Source organism: Medicago sativa, chromosome 8 (assembly GCF_051527215.1).
Source record: "Medicago sativa cultivar Bolivia chromosome 8, Bolivia_mono, whole genome shotgun sequence".
NCBI classification, from domain to species: Eukaryota; Viridiplantae; Streptophyta; class Magnoliopsida; order Fabales; family Fabaceae; genus Medicago; species Medicago sativa.
The window spans coordinates 52910349-52926811 of NC_140756.1; the positions used below are offsets into that span (position 1 = coordinate 52910349).

Sequence of the window (16463 nt, forward strand, 5' to 3'; positions counted from 1 at the left end):
AAGTCATTATCTAGGTGAACTACCCCAATCTGGCTTTAACACAACCTCACAAAAAAGCCTACGAGACAACTCCGAAGCGGTTTGCTTCGATAAAGTTGTTTCGAAGACCCCACAACAAAAACCTTCACCGAAAAAGCCTTTTCACCCCCTACAACTTCATCACCCCCATTTGTTCTGAACAATCTGTTCTGAACAAGTCACTCCTCAAAAGACCGTTCCTGAACATATTGTTCCTGAACAACCGATTACTAAACCCATTCTGAACACTGCATCCGAAGCTGCCGCTCCACGAACACATTATTCTTGAGCCAAATCCTGCTTCCATAACTCCTTCACCGGTACAAGTTATCAAGATCACCCATCATGCGGGTGTATGTGATATGGACACGGACTACGAGGATGATCAAGATGATCATGCCTCGATATGGTAGTTGACCCCACTCTGACCAACCATCAACTAGCCAATCCTTAACTACAAATGACCAATCATCATCAAACCTACCCATTGTACACTTAGCCCCTCCAAAACCCTCTAAACAACCTTCACCTCCCACCATTTACGGATTCTCAAGTACTAAAAGATGTGTGGGAAGATATTGCTTACGAAGTTCTCGGAGTGATAGCGAGCGAAATGACTTGGGTCATACAATAAGCTATCGAAGCAATGGAAGAGGATAAAAGAAAGGGTCGTTAACTTTGATTTCGGCTTTGCATGATTCCTGTATTGAGGCTCAAGAGCAAGCCAAGCAGAAGCTGGAAGATTGGTTGAATGGAGTAGAAGAGAATCTTGGAGATGTTGAAGTTCTTGGTACTTGGGTGAAGAATCCACTCGGTATCGGAGGCGAGAGAACTGATGAATTCTGCCTAAGGAGCTGCATACGATTATTCCTTACGAGATCCTGGAGAAGATTGATGCACCTAACACTGGCTCTAGCTCGGGAGAACAAGGTGCTCAAAGAAGAAAATGAAAGGCTTGAAACGAGCTACTAGAGCGAAGCCGAAGATATCAAAATTGGAAGGCGATATGCAAGAAGCCAAGATCGGAAGACAACTACGAAAAGATATGGACAAGAAGTATGCGATGTTCAAGAGCTTCGAAGAAGATTTTAGAGAAATAAGCCAAACCCATAGTTGCACACTTTTAGCTTATCTTTTTTTTTCTCTTTAGGCTTTTGATATTCTTGGTTCATCTCTCGCTTCGATTTAGTTCTTTTCGCTTCGATATTATTAGCTTCGAATTCTTCTTGCTTCGAATATCATTAACTTGTTTATATCATGTGTGTTGTTATTTGCTTTGATAATAATGCTTGCTATGTCCTGTTTATTTAATTTTTCAAGATGGTTAAAATGCTTTAAATTTATTTGAATTATGCTCGAACCTTTAATCTTATGTTTTTCTCATCTCTTCTTTTTGTTTATGTCTTTTTGCTAATGACAAAAGGGGGAGTATATGTGATAGTATTTAAAGGCTGCGAGGCCCCATTAATTAATATTTGAAAATTTTGAAAATTTCTATCCTTTTTGGTTTTTACCTTAAAACGGTGTATCAAAAAGGGGGAGTATCAAATTTCAAATAAAAATTAATTGAATCATTCTTCTTATCTCTAAGTCAATTCTTTCAATTTTTTTTAAGCTCGATATTATTGTGCGAAAAATGAATTTAATTAACCTGGATAGAACATAGGGGAGCTTACAAACCTCACCTTAAAAACTATCGAGACTCGGGGAGTTAGAGCTTACAAACCTCGGACTACGAGCTTACAAACCTCGAAACCCCAAAGTCAACTCGTTAATTAGATTAACAACAATTGACAAATTTTAAATACTATTGTTTGTCATCATCAAAAAGGGGAGATTGTTGGAACAAAATGTGTTTAACAATGAACCTCAAAGAGTTTTGATGATAACAAGGTATTAAAAATTGTAAATTGGACTAGCTAATATTTGTTCAAGTGTACGGGACCACGGTTAAAAAGTTACATCATTAATTGGTTACGAATGAGCAAATAAAGGGAAAAAGAAAATGAAGCTTAGATGATTAGAAGGCAATACGCTCCCGAAAGTGGAAAGCGCTCCGAAGTCAAGCTGCTCTGAAGATAGTAAAAGCGCTCTGAAGAAATAGTGCTCTGAAGAATAATGCTCCCGAAGACAAGAAGTCCGAAGCCACATTATCGAAGCTACATCATCGAAGCTGCATCATCGAAAGCTGAAGAAGCTGCACCATCGGAAGCTACAAAGCCGCATCATCGAAGGCTGCCTCATCGAAGTTATTTCACCGAAGCTAAAGATCAACTGAATTTGCAAAAGATTCAAAGATTGAAGAATCTTCATTGCAAAAGTGTCTATTGGATTCGAAAACACGGCGGAAAATTAGTGGAACATTGCAACGGTCATTTCAAAGGTGTTTGAAGGCATATGCTTGCAATTTGGACGAAAGCGTTGACATTGTACTATTGTACGAACTGTACAACCACCTTCTCCACTACTCTGTTTTGTGTCCACGCTACAAGACAAGAAAACGGCTCCGAATACGGCTTCGCTGCATAGATGTTCCTTTGGATAAGGGATGGATTTCAAATTGGTTCTTCATAGAACAACAACCAAATCGAGGCAAAAGATCATTGGTGAAAGATCAAGCTTCAAACAACGACTCTTTGGTGTCTTTGGCAATTTCACAACGTCTCTCTCACACCTCTATATAAAGGAGTGAAGACTTAGAGTTTTGGTAATGCAAGAACGGCTGAACGAAAGACTCACAACATTTTTACAAGTGCCAAACCTCTGCTGAAATTGTTGCATTCACTTAGAATTTACGTGTCTCAAAGTCATTTCTTAGAAATTCTTAAGTCCATTGAGTACGTATCGATTTGTATTGTGAGCACCTCGATTGTATATCGAAGTGTTCAACCTTAAACAATTTTTATGTAATTTTGTTTAGTTAGGAAGTCTCTTGCGGTTGTGCTTGAGCGGGAAGTCTCTTGATTGTGTTCTTGAGCAAAGGAAGTCTCTTGCTTGTGTGCTTGAGCAATTGTAATCGAGATATTACTCTTAGTGAAATCTCCTTGGAAGTGCAAGGGGGAATTTGGACTACTTCCGGATTGTGGAAGGAACCGATATAATTGCTTTGTGTCGTTCTTCTTCTCTCTCTCTCGTTTTATTCCGCCGCATTTAGATTCGATTATCACTTCGAAGGCCGTCTCACTTAGCTTCGATCGGTGTGTTCGGTTTTTAGGAGAAACGAAGAATTTTTCAAAACACAATTCAACCCCCCCTTCTTGTGTTTTTCTCACCTTCAAAATCATCCTTGTATATCCCACAGATCATCCAACGAAGATTAGCCAGCTAAAACAATAAAAACTTCAAACCATTAATATGGTAATCCGACAAAAAACGGTTACTTATATATTTTTAGTCTCGTGCTCTTAAATCACCTAGACTTGTATATTTATCCGTTGATACGATATTGTCGAGATCTTGATAGGGTTACCCAAGATTTCGGGTGGAAATAAGTTACACCGAGCTAATTAAGCTCTGTAAGGCCTTAGTCGATGCTGTCAAAAATGGAAGGCCTAAACATGGCATGCGATCTATCATAGGTTTAGTTTTTAGAAACTCACATGGTAGAGTATTTCGTCTTTCTTCTCTTATATATAGTGTTCGTTTGGTTTTACTTTTAGAGGGACCATAATTGATTTTAGAGGTAGAATTGATTCGACATTTTTGTTGTTGTCGAGTAGAATTGATTATGCCTTCACCATCGATTCTACTTGAAACTAGAATTTACAACTTTTTATTTTAAGATTGATTTTCACACACAAATTTATGGTTCAACTCACTTTTTACTCAAATGTATCCAAACAAAAATCACTTCTAAGCAAAATTCTCACCACCACACAATCAAACACATACTTAATGTATCCTTATCCTTTTATTTTACCAATCTACACATGTATTTTGACTTAAGCGTCGTAATGGACATTCTTCATGAATATTTCAAAGGTTAGTCACTTAGTTAAAACGATGGTAATTAAAAACTTCCACCAATAGTATGAATATGTATATATAAGAGCATCGAGAATCTCAAGATTGAAGAAATGTCAATCATAAGTCAACGCTTTCAATCGAGAGGAAAATATGCTACTCGAAGCTAAAGATCATCGAGACAAGACAATCGGACTGCGAAGACCTCCAAACTTTAAAGTACATAAGATCTTAAGGGACTCATTCACCACGTCGATTTATCCTCTTATGTAGCCGCCTCTATCAAAGTTTAATGGTACAATTTTTCTTCTTCGACCAATTTTTTTTATTAACTAAACATTTTTTCTCTCTTCATCACACATTTCGATTTGTGTAATGTGTTTGTGTTTATTTATTACAAATGAAGATTAATGTTTACATTAAAGGAACACATAGAAAAGATACGGAGAGAAAATGTCGAACACGTTCTGAAACCTCCCGGAATTTGTGTGAACGGTGACATTTCACAAAGGTGTGGACAAATTGTAGGGTGCAAGTGATGTTTGGATTATATAATCCAAACCGGCTTAACACGGGTTTTTGTGTGGTCCACTTTGCATCAAAAGTTTTTGTGATCCACGACGTGCAAAAACTTCTATAAATTAGTGTGATCGGTTCATTTGTTGTAAAACACAACAAAAAACTCAAGAAAAATCTTTCGAAAGATATGAACACCAAGAGTTTGCTACGAGCTAGATCTTGGCGATTTGACAATATAAATATGTTAGTTGACAAGACAACAAGATCCCAACTCAAAACAATCCTCTTGAAACATCTTTCCTTTCATCGTTATGTTTCGGATCTAATTACGAAGAGGTTGTTGTGAGCTTGATCGAGTTGACTTGCCGATCGAAATATGTCAATTTGCGAGCCATACGAATCAAGTACAAAAGCACCTCTTCTAACACCTTACTAGAAATTTCACCACTTACATTATTATGTTGTTTTACGCCGTTTAATTATGTTTTGTACCTTTTTTTTTATCTTTTTCATATGTCATTGACCATAAAAACCTTCAAAAATCAAACTCGAAACACGGTCTAGGGCTGTTCGGATTATACAATCCGAAATGGTTTATAGAGTTTTGGATTAAATAATACGAAACCTCCCGGATTGTGGTGTTTCTCCAAGGTTTGGATGATTTGTAGTTTAATTAATCAATTTTTGATCAATTTATGCATTTTAAATGTTTCCTTTAGCTGAGATACAATCTAGGTTAAATTTATGGCTATAAATAGTCTTGCATGCTTCAATATATTCATCCATTCTTCATTTCTCACCCTTTCTTACTTTTTCTTTCTCTCATTTTAGTTAGGAGCGTTTATGATGTCATGACCACTTTCGTTGACCACTCATACAATCCCCGAAATAGTTTTGCGGGATTGTACCGCGGTCATCGAGACCTTGATATCAAATACAACACACTTTCTTTATATTTTAATATATTTCAGATTATAAAAACCAAAAATACCTAATGATATAATTCGAATTATATATTCCAAACACAAAGTATTTTCGAAAAAAATAGGACGCGTGAGAATAAGATACGATGAAAAAGGTAACGGTGTAAAGTTAAAGATAAATAATAAAAATGGGTCCAAATGAATAATGCCAAAAAGAAGACAAGAAAAAAATGGGAAGTTGTCTTCTACGTGGGTCCCCCGAACCCGACCGAAGCAGAACGGGTCGTTTACGCGGCAACTAACAACAACAAATTACAACAGCGTCAAACGTATACAAACCTCTTGAAAATACCTATAATATCCTTTTCCACGTTGTTCCCAAATTCCACCACCGAACACTAACGTTAACCTTTCTCTTCCTATATATACGCCGAATCCATTTCTCTCTCTCTTCCCTTCTTTCTCGCTCTATAAACCCTTCTTGTCTCTTCCCTTTTTCTTCGGTGAGTCTGTCTCAGTTTCCTTCATTTTCTCGAGATCGTGAATTCTACACGATCTCGAGAAAATTTCACCTTCTTCTTTTTTTTTCTAATTTGTAATTATATTTTTTTGATTTTGATTTTTCTGTTTTAGATTGAATTTGAATTGAATCAATGAGCGATCATGTGGTGTTGTTTGTGGATCGATTAATGCGTCCGATGCCGGTTGAGCCGTTGGCTCAACATCCGGCTCAACCTGCTCCTGAACCGATGCCGCCGGTGATTCATTCACCGGCTGGGCCTTCGGGTTCTTCTTCAGCGACGGATGATGACGATGTCGGCGAGGATGAGCCGTTGTTGCAGCAGATGGAGATGGCTGAGTGTAGGATTTGTCAGGAGGAGGATGGTATTGATAATCTGGAGAATCCTTGCGCCTGTAGCGGTAGTCTCAAGGTACATTTCTGTTTTTTTTTTTTTTTCTGTTGTAAATTTCATGTTTTAGGTGGTGATTGAAAATTATAATAATAATAATTAAAATTAACAATTTTGTGTTTATATATTTTTTTTTATGAAATGATGCGTGGATGTGGAAAGGGATGAAAAGAAAATGAAAATAGGAGAAATTTTATTCTGTTATGCTTTGATGGAACTATATTTATGATGTTTTCTGTTTCATGTGTTAAAGTTAAACAATTTTAACGAACAGGATCATTGATGTTAGAGAGCTATTGGTGATAATGTAACATAATAAATTATTAGAAGAGTTTATATATATATATACATATATATATATATATATACATATATATATATATATATACATATATATATATAAAAATAATAATAAATTTGCTTACAAGGTTTTCTTCATAGGCTTGGCAAGATTACTGAAGTATGTATGCGAAATTTCTACACATGCATTCTATTACATTTCATCACATAGATAATTGCGGAGATATTTTAAGAATTAACATAGCAAAGTGGGATATTGATTAGATGTGATTGGATGCATGTGTAAAACTATATCAGTTAAATCCTTGCACAAAACACAGATAGAGTTCAACATTAAACCAATCTTTTGACACTTACATAACTGTATTGATATAAGTGTTGATTCAAACTGTTTATTCAAACACGCTCTTAGTAACCGGGAACAATGCTTTTGTGTATGGGACATTGGTGTCCTCTCTATTTATGTCCTCCTAATTTACGAACTGCTGGATATTTTTGAACAGTATGCGCATAGAAAGTGCGTCCAACGCTGGTGCAACGAAAAAGGAGACACAACATGTGAAATTTGTCATAAGGTATTCTTTTTTAACATGTAATTTTCATGTATATCATAACATTGTATGGTTTTGTTTTATAGGTAGGTATTTGTAATACTCACATCTTTCATTTTAACAAGTGTTACTTTATTGAATAATGATAGCTTTGTTTTGAACCAAAGCACTCTCTGTGTGAATTCAAAATCTTTATATTAGTTTTGTGCTTATCTAGTTTTTCTTGTTGTGCATGTAATTCTCAGTCCTATGAACCTGATTATATTGCTCCACCACCTCGTCCACATCCCTGAAGAAACTACCATTGATATAGGGTAAGATTAAGTTTTAAATTTTAAGATAGTCTTCCCTCAAGAATTATGGTTATACATAAGCAATCTGTTTCAAGCTGATGGAAATATGTATTTGAAACTTCTGTACTCATTGGTGAATTGTGAACATTCTTGCAGTGGAGGCTGGACACTCTCTGGCACGCCTTTGGACTTGCGTGATCCTCGATTGTTGGCAATTGCAGAGGCAGAACGCCAATTCTTCGAAGCTGAATATGATGGATATGCTGCTTCTAATGCCAACGGAGCTGCATTTTGTCGTTCAGCTGCTCTGATCGTAAGACGCTAACCAAGCAGTCCTTTTTAACTGATTATTTGTATAATCCGGTCATGTATATGCGCACCAGACATACAATTTTGTAAATGAACTCTAGGTTCTTCATGCACATTGACTATGATAGGGTGCTAACACTTTACACTTGGACATGATTGTAAGCCTAATTCATTCTATGTTCTGGTGCAGTTAATGGCCCTTTTACTCTTGAGGCACGCGCTTTCTGTCACGGATGCTGATGCTGAAGATGATCCATCTATGTTTTTCTCTGTAAGTGATTTGAGTTCCTTCTGTCTATGTAGTTTATAAACTTTATACAATTGATGGGTTGCTTTCAAATATGTTGTCGAGGAAACATAGCTAACTTATTCATCATATGCAGCTTTTCTTGCTTCGAGCCGCTGGCTTTCTTTTACCTTGCTATATCATGGCTTGGGCAATCGGTATTTTGCAACGACGGCGACAAAGACAAGTAAGTGCAGTTTTAAAATGTATGATTTTTGCTCCATATTTGTTCATGTCCTAGACATTGTTATTTACGAAAGTAGACGTGATTGAATATGCTAATAACACGTCTTTGATCTTAAGTGTCAGTGTTACTGTTACATTTGTCTTCATATCTCTTGCTCCTTTTTCCGGGAATATGCAACAAATGCAGACGAAGTCCTACAGTATTCTTATCATTTCATGTTTTGGTAATACAGGAGGCTGCAGCATTGGCGGCAACCCAAGTTGCTTTCGTGCTACAATCTGGGCAGCATAGGGGACTGCAATTTGCCATAACACCAGCAGCAACCGTGAATCCGCACCCACACCAAGAACAAGTGTAGTTTGTATGGAAATGGAGCGCTTACCATGTAAAATTGACTTGTTGAAATGCCATGCTACTCTTGCTCATCATTTTCCCGGCTCTAATTCTAATATAACTTGAGCAACTTCAAGAATGTTCTCCCTCAATCTAATTTCATTTTAAATAATTGTCTGTCTCACATTATTTTCGATAATAATAACTTTATTTATTGGTATATCAATTTATTGTATATTAATCACTCATTCTGTTCAAAAAAGATATTGGTATATCACATTACTATGAAGATAATAAAGATATTTTATCACACATTTGTTTTACTTTAAGATGATTATGACTAAATAATTTGTTTGAATGTGTGCACTACAACTAAAATATTACTGTACTCCTTTGTTAATGAGGTAGAAAGTTTAAAAGTTAGACTTCAAAGCCACCAACAACAAAGACATTGTAGATTTTTTTTTCTTGCTGCTTCATCAACTCTTGGAAGCTGTGATGTTAAGTTTAGTAAGTGTAGCAAGTAAGCAACTAATTCTGTCACGAAAAGGTTGAACCATGCCTGGTTTTTCTGCACCCATATATGCATCATTATTAAAGCAAGTAAATAATGCAGAAAGTCAAGAGTTACATTTGATGTCAAGAGAGTCACCCATCTATCGGCTATATCGATGATTATGGCTTTTTATCCTGTATTGTGTCTATTGTTGGATCACGGAGGGAGCTCAATGTATCATTCATATTTGGCTAGAGCAATCACACGTTGAGTGACACCGCATTTAACCAAACGCCAAAATGCCACAGTCTTTAAAACTCGAAGATTTTAAATCACACGTTGAGAGACACCACATGTTAACCAAACGCCAAAATGCCACAGTCTTTAAAACTCGAAGATTTCAAATCACACGTTGAGAGACACCACATTTTAACCAAACGCGAAAATGCCACGGTCTTTAAAATTCGAAGATTTCAATAGTTAGAATTTGTCGTTTCTGTTGGAAAAAAATGAAGAGTCTATGTAATCTTTGTATGGTTGCGGCAGAAAATAGGTAAAGTTCGGTCGTTTATCATTAGGAGAAGACTTTTCTTAATTAGATGTGGCACACACCCATTATTGTGAATGTCACAGTATAAAGATTAATGGAAGCCTCTCAGAAACCAACTGGCAAATGGACCATGGAATATTAATATTGTTCTAGTTACAATCAAACGTATCCATTTCATATATATCATATTATATTATTATATTTGTAAACCAATTTAGTCTGTCTTAAGTTTTTTTTATATTTGTAAACCAATTTAGTCTGTCTTAATTTTTTTTTTGAAGGAAGTCTGTCTAGGAGGTTGTATTATTATTGTTGTTGTTGTTGTTATTATTATTATTATTAGAGTCAAGATTCGTTGACATATCGTTAAGCTAATAGCAATTTAAGTATGTGAATGAACTTGAATATGTTTAGTGACTATATATTTTTTTTTCCGAAGGAGTTTAGTGATTATATAATTTTGTCTATTGTGTAAGGAAATGATGAAACTTCAAGTAAATTTGGTGTCACTAGTTTAATGAGCTTATTATTAATGGTAAATTTCAAATTATACGAGTCATCTTCATATCTATCGTTTCTTTCAAAAAATATCTTCATGCCATGTCTATCGTTATATCAATAAATTGAGTTTTTCAAATTATAGGCACAACTTGACAATGATATCATAATATTGACCTTCCCATAAAGATGTGAACCAAACATACTTTGGAACTGTAATGTGGTGCTATAATTTACCAATATTGATCAATTTGTACATATTTATGTACAAATTAGGTTATGTCGTGACTTTTTAATTAGGTTATGACTTTGATTCATTATTAAGGTTCAATTTGTTCAACATATTCATTGCTTTTTAGTTATGCCATCTGCTAGTGAAAAAAGGAAAAAAAATGCAAAAGGAAAAGAATTTAAATTTACAACCTACAAAAATTGCTCAATGTGATATTCAAAGTGAGAAACCTTAAAACCAATGTCACAATTTCTTTGCCTAGTCTCATGTACTAACAAATAGAGTGGTCTTATGCTTGAAACTTTGCTCGTATCAACTGATTTTTGACGGTTCCTAAGATTTTAGTGGTATAAAGCAAACCTACGTATTAACTAATAAGTAGTATAAAAATTATGCTTTCTTAGTGTACAAATAATTTTTTTAAAGACGATATTTTTTATTACATTAAAAAATAATCTAATAAAAACATTAAAGCTGCATAAATAACATTAAATTTTTATTTAACATCCAAAAACCAAAATGTTTATATAAAACAATTCATACAAGCATTACTAGATGCAAAGTCATCGGTTCCGTGAGCATAAGCTCGGTTGTTAAGGACAATGCATAATATATGCAAGGTACTGAGGTTCGATTCCCTGGACACCACCTAAAAAAAAAAAAGAAGATGCAAAGTCATCAATAATTAAGTTCACATCAATGTGTTCTATCATATATTTCTCAATACATCAAATGCATAGACCATTTTCTTGTGATCAAATTGATGATCTCAAGTAGTTTTCAACAATTTTAACTTTCAAAACCTTATTTCTTTTTTCCTTTTTTCACTAGCAGATGCATGTTTTCGCAGCAACATTATACAATAAAATAACGAGACAAAACAAAAAGAATAATAGTATATGAATAGTGCTCATCGACGAAGCTCAACCAATCAACCTCAAACTATTTGAGTCTAAAAAATTGTGCCTGCATGAAGTCTAAACAATTTCAAATTTTTCTCTATAAATTACATTATAAATTGAAATAAAATAAATCAGAGTTATATGTGAACTGCATAAAAGAAAACCCAAAAAAAATGAAGGAAAATTGGATTTTGCAGAAGTAAAAGTAAAGAAGAAGTAAAGGTGAAGCTATGATGCATAGGTACGGGTATGATACTCGGTATTAATATGGATATGAAATACGAAAATTTTTAAAAATAAGACGTACAGATAGGATCATAAAACATATAAAAAAATTATTTTTTTTTGGTGAATTACTACGGTTTTGGACTGATCGGAAGACCAGCGCACGGCGACACGTGGCCGAACTTACACCGTCTTAAGACTCCGCAATCAAAGGAGCACGCCGGCGTATGTGCACGGTGCAACATAGGAGCTCGCCCTCGCGCAAGGATCACTCTACACTTGTCTTACTTCGTCCTTAATCACACGCCACATATCCCGAGAGACGGTTATGGCGAATGCTCGCCTATATAAGGGTGAACTTGCTTCACCCTCAAGGTACACATCACTTCTTACACACTTTTACTTGGGTTCCATTGCGACTTGAGCGTCGAGTGCTAACGTGCCTGCATGCACCTTTCTCCCCACCTGCAAAGACTCATTGTCGCCATCTTGGAAGTCGTTACGCGTCACACTTGTTTTCGTTGCCACTCGGCTTGTTGTCACATGACGGATCATTTGGTGCTAGAAGGAGGGGGTCATTCGCTAACCGCCACGGTCCAACGATCCTCCACCGTAACCATTTTACGGTTAGGTGTATATCGGCGTTACCATTTTCGGTTACACGTTCCTCCATCGCAACGGTTAACGGGAGAACCGCCACGAACCATTCCTCCACCTCTCAAGCACCGCACTCAACGATCCAATTTCTCCAAAGTCGAACGGTTCGATTCACGAACCGATGAATCTGAGGAAGACGACGTTATCCTCGATACTACAATTAAAACTCGCGCTACAACCGCGTTGAATGTAACAACCCGATTTCTCGCTAGATTTGTTTTATTATTTATTTATGTGTGTTTATATGTGCTCTTATGTGATTAATTGCCTCTGTGTGTATTTTTGGTCGGGAATTGTAGAATTCGGTGTTAGAAGGGTATTTTAGTCATTTTGGTCTCGGGGGTATTTTGGTCATTTTGTGAGTAGGGGTAATTTAGTAATTTTGATGAAGATTATTTTTAGTGCTTAGTGAGAGCCGTTATTATTTTACTAAGCATTAGAGAGTTGTAGTGAATTATTTTAGGGTTAATTATGTTTCTAGTCCCTATAAAATAGCGACCTTGTAAGTTTAGTCCCTACTTAATTTTAATAGCATTTTTAGTCCCTATAAAAAAAAATTTACTTATAATTTTAGTCCCTGCTAAAACAAAGTTTGATTAATTATCCTTAAACTCTTAAATTTTTGAACGATTTTTTTGAGACAAGATTAGAACACTATGAAAGGTTCGTTTACTAAAATATAGAATTTTCGACATGAAATGAATTAAATATGAATTGTTTAAAACGACAAAAGTTAAAGATAAAAAGTAATAAAATCTGGATGTAGAAATCAAATTTTGCAATAATTTTTTGCGGACGAACTTTTAGTAATGTTCTAAACATGTCTGCAAAAAATTGTTCAAAAATTTAAGAGTTTAAGCATAAATTAAACAAATTTGAATTAAGTGGGGACTAATACTCGGTGCGAGAAAAACAAAATTAGGGACTAAAAATGCTATTAAAATTAAGTAGGGACTAAACTTACAAGGTCGCTATTTTATAGGGACTAGAAACATAATTAACCCATTATTTTATAACCGGTAAGTGGCCGTTATTATTATATTTTACCGTTAAGTAGGTAGAAACATTTTGAATTAGATTAGTAAATGGGTTAGGCCCATTAAGGCATTGTGAGTTGAGCCCAATTATGTAGAGCCTATATAAACTCTAGTCTTTAGAGAAAATGGGGTTCCATAATCATTTTACAAATTTTTGAGAAGAGGTAGAGAGAGAAAGAGCAAGAGAAGATAAGGGTTTGAAGAGAAAAGCTAGAGAGAGCTAGAGGAAGGTAGAGGTTCAAGGATTGGAGCTAAAGTGAAGCCTTAGCTTGAGTTTGTGAAGAATTAAGGTAAGAGGGTTAGATTTCAATCCTAATCTTTAGTGGTAGCTTCTTCCCTTATTTCTTGCTTAAGTGCTTAATTGAATAAGTGGTTGATTTGATTTTGGTTGTAGAAATTCGTGCTTACTTGTGATGATAGGATTATGTACATGAATTGAATGATAATTGTGTTGTTGTTGTTGAATTTGTATGTCAAAATGGGTATATATGAATATGATATGTTTTTGTGTGAAATTGATGAAGAATGAAGTTGTGGTTGTTATATTGTGGATGATTTCATGATTAGATGTTGTTGTGGTTGTTGTTAGATGAGTTGTTGATGAATTGATGCATTGGGTATCATGAATTGGTGAATTATGATGAAATTTGTTGTTGTTGTTGAAAGTTGTGAGAGTTTTTGGTGAATTGGTGAATTTTGTTGAATTGAAGTTGTAATCTTAAAACTTATGCATGTTTGAGTGTTTTGAAATGTATGTGACCTGTAAACATCTTTTGGATTAAGTTTTGGGGTCGAAATGATCAAAATTGGGATTTTGGGGGTGAAAAGGGTTGAAAACCCGAAAGACGATGTTGAGCGATGAAGCTTCGCTTAAGCCGGCCATCGGCAAGCTCTAAGCGAGCGTGCCCGAGAACTTTACGGACACGGGTCTCTTAAGCGAGCTGTACGCGAGCGAGTCCGGCAACTCTTGTAAGGCTGGTCGCTTAAGCGAGCCGAGACTTCGCTTAAGCGAGTCATGCCCTGTTCAATAACTTTTGATTTTTTGTTTCGTACACTTGGGGACCAATCCGGGCTTTCTAAAATGTTTCTTTTGACTTGTTTAATCACTTGTTTACACACTTAAACCAAGCTGGAACATCGTTTGAATCGAATTGGACTTGATTTTGTGAATTGAACTTAACTTTGGAAAAATGGTCCAAGATCGTTGATTTTTCCGAAACTTGTTTTTCTCATGGAATTGAAGTAGGGTTAAGGTTGTACACTAATTATATGATTTCTAAAAATGGTTGTGATTGGTTTCATCAAGTCTTAACTTGTTTTGCTTTGAAAATGGTATTCTTTTGGAAAAGTGATAAAGAGAGACGAACTTTGTGATTCTCATGATTTCGTCGTATTTAGCCGGTGAAACGTAAATGTGTACTCTACTGCACTTATATGTGGCCTAGAGGTATACTTAGTTGAGACATTGGATCTTGTTTAATTGGTTTGGTTCAATTGCTTCAATTATTTTAAAATTGTGGAATGATAGACGAACTTTGTTGAAAATGGTTTTAAAAACCGATTACCTTATAAATCTTTCGTGGATAGTTTTATATGATTAAATGAGGATATGTGGATGGTTGTTAGGTGTTGAAAATGATGTTTATCATGATGTGTTGTATTTTCCACTTTACTTGGTTTATGAGGAAGTCTATGGAATGGTTGGACCATATTGTGTAGTTGTTATGAATTAATCAATGGTTGTGTTTATGATAACATGATGAAGACTCTTATTTGAATTGTGATTTGTTGAATGCGTGGACATGAATACTTGATAGTGCAATTGTTGTTGATCTAGTCAATGTAATTGGAGGTGTACTTTTACATTGTCGTTGGTGGTTGTTTATGTTGTAAGTTTGCATTATCGGGTCGTTGTTGTATGTCCATGCATCATAATCATAATGAGTCATATGAGAAATGGAAGAGGAGGTGTACTCTTACTTAAGATGTTATGTTGGCATCTAATGGTTGTTGATATGGTACCGCATGCATATATGTGTCGAGTAGGTGCGGTGCATATTGGCATGATGTCGTATTTGTGACATGTGAATGATGATTGTTGGTGGTAAGTGTGTTTGATTAGTACATGCTTGATATATTTGGAATGGTTGTATGAGTATATGGAAGTTAAGCTGCTCTTGTGAATGATTTGAGACTTGATTTAATTTATTCATGTCCTACTGTTTATATTGATTATGATTGATGTAAAGCTAACCTCTAGTGGTTTTGACCGCCTACTGTACGTATGGATGGGTAGACAACGTGCGGAGTAGTTCGCTTGGGTGAGTGCTTGGATAGCGGGAGCTAATCTTCGTTATCGTTTTGGAGTCGTAGGTTTAGGCTGCGATTAGGTTGTCGGTGTCTTTATGCTTTTTTTGGATTTACTTTATTTTTGAGGTTTACCCACTTGTCGGGATTTAGAGGATTTATATGATGATGTATCTTGATATCATGGCATGTATATTTTGGAGATGTATGATTTGTATCCATTGCGACTATTGAGATGTTATACATGCATGTTGTTATTTTGGATTTTGTTGAGACGTAGCGTCTATTTCTTGCATATATGTTTTATTCGCGTGTTTTATCGCTTTAATAGAAATAAGGCGTTACAAGTTGGTATCGAGCTGGTCGATCTTGTCCGGACTAGAACTCGGTGAAATTTTTACGTTGTATGCGACATGTACGGGAGTATTGTCGGTACTTGTTGTGTTGTTATGTTCTTTTAGGTGGGTTTGAGCGTAGTAGGGGAGAAACGAGGTTGTTTCGGGTTCGTTGGGTACGGCAAGGGAAGGTATCTTTGGTTGCAGAGGCTCGGTTTGTTGTGGTTTGTGTTAAGGTTCTTGTTGATTTTTAGTTGGATCTTGTGTGTCTTCCGTTGAAGCATATGGATGTGATTTTTGGTATGGATTTGGATGTTATCTTTTGGTGTTAACATTAATTGTTTGACCAAGAGTATAACGTTTTCTAAACCGGTAGGCGAGATGGGTGAGAAGTTCTTAGCTGCGGAGCTAGTGAAGAAGTCTTTGGACGGTGAAGCTAGTATATTCATGATGTTTGCTTTGTTGAAGGAGAGTAGTGAGAAAGGAGTTGGTGATGTTCGGTAGTGCAAGAGTTTCCGAGAAGTTTTTCCGTACGACATTACCGAATTGCCGCCAGAGAGGGAAGCCGAGTTTGCAATTGATTTGGTACCGGGAACGAGTCCTATTTCGATTGCGCCGTATCGGATGTACG

At 35.8% G+C, this 16463-nt stretch overlaps 1 protein-coding gene across 1 annotated transcript; it reads left to right on the forward strand.

Annotated features, from left to right (window-relative positions):
• The first annotated feature begins 5810 nt into the window (after positions 1–5810).
• On the forward strand, positions 5811–8905 carry LOC146899470 (uncharacterized). The gene is made up of 8 exons (XM_085732671.1): positions 5811–5926; positions 6057–6355; positions 7138–7209; positions 7431–7499; positions 7635–7791; positions 7978–8058; positions 8171–8260; positions 8493–8905. Exons 2-8 carry the CDS (start codon positions 6228–6230, stop codon positions 8616–8618), a joined length of 723 nt encoding a protein of 240 aa, XP_085588797.1. The 5' UTR covers positions 5811–5926; positions 6057–6227; the 3' UTR covers positions 8619–8905.
• Positions 8906–16463: the final 7558 nt, after the last annotated feature.

Excerpts from the sequence above, each read along its gene's own strand:
- LOC146899470 (XM_085732671.1), top strand. The coding sequence starts at position 6,228 with ATGATGACGATGTCGGCGAGGATGAGCCGTTGTTGCAGCAGATGGAGA. Across the intron at positions 7,500-7,634 it reads GAAACTACCATTGATATAGG|TGGAGGCTGGACACTCTCTG; the intron begins GTAAGATTAAGT and ends ACATTCTTGCAG. Across the intron at positions 7,792-7,977 it reads GTCGTTCAGCTGCTCTGATC|TTAATGGCCCTTTTACTCTT; the intron begins GTAAGACGCTAA and ends GTTCTGGTGCAG.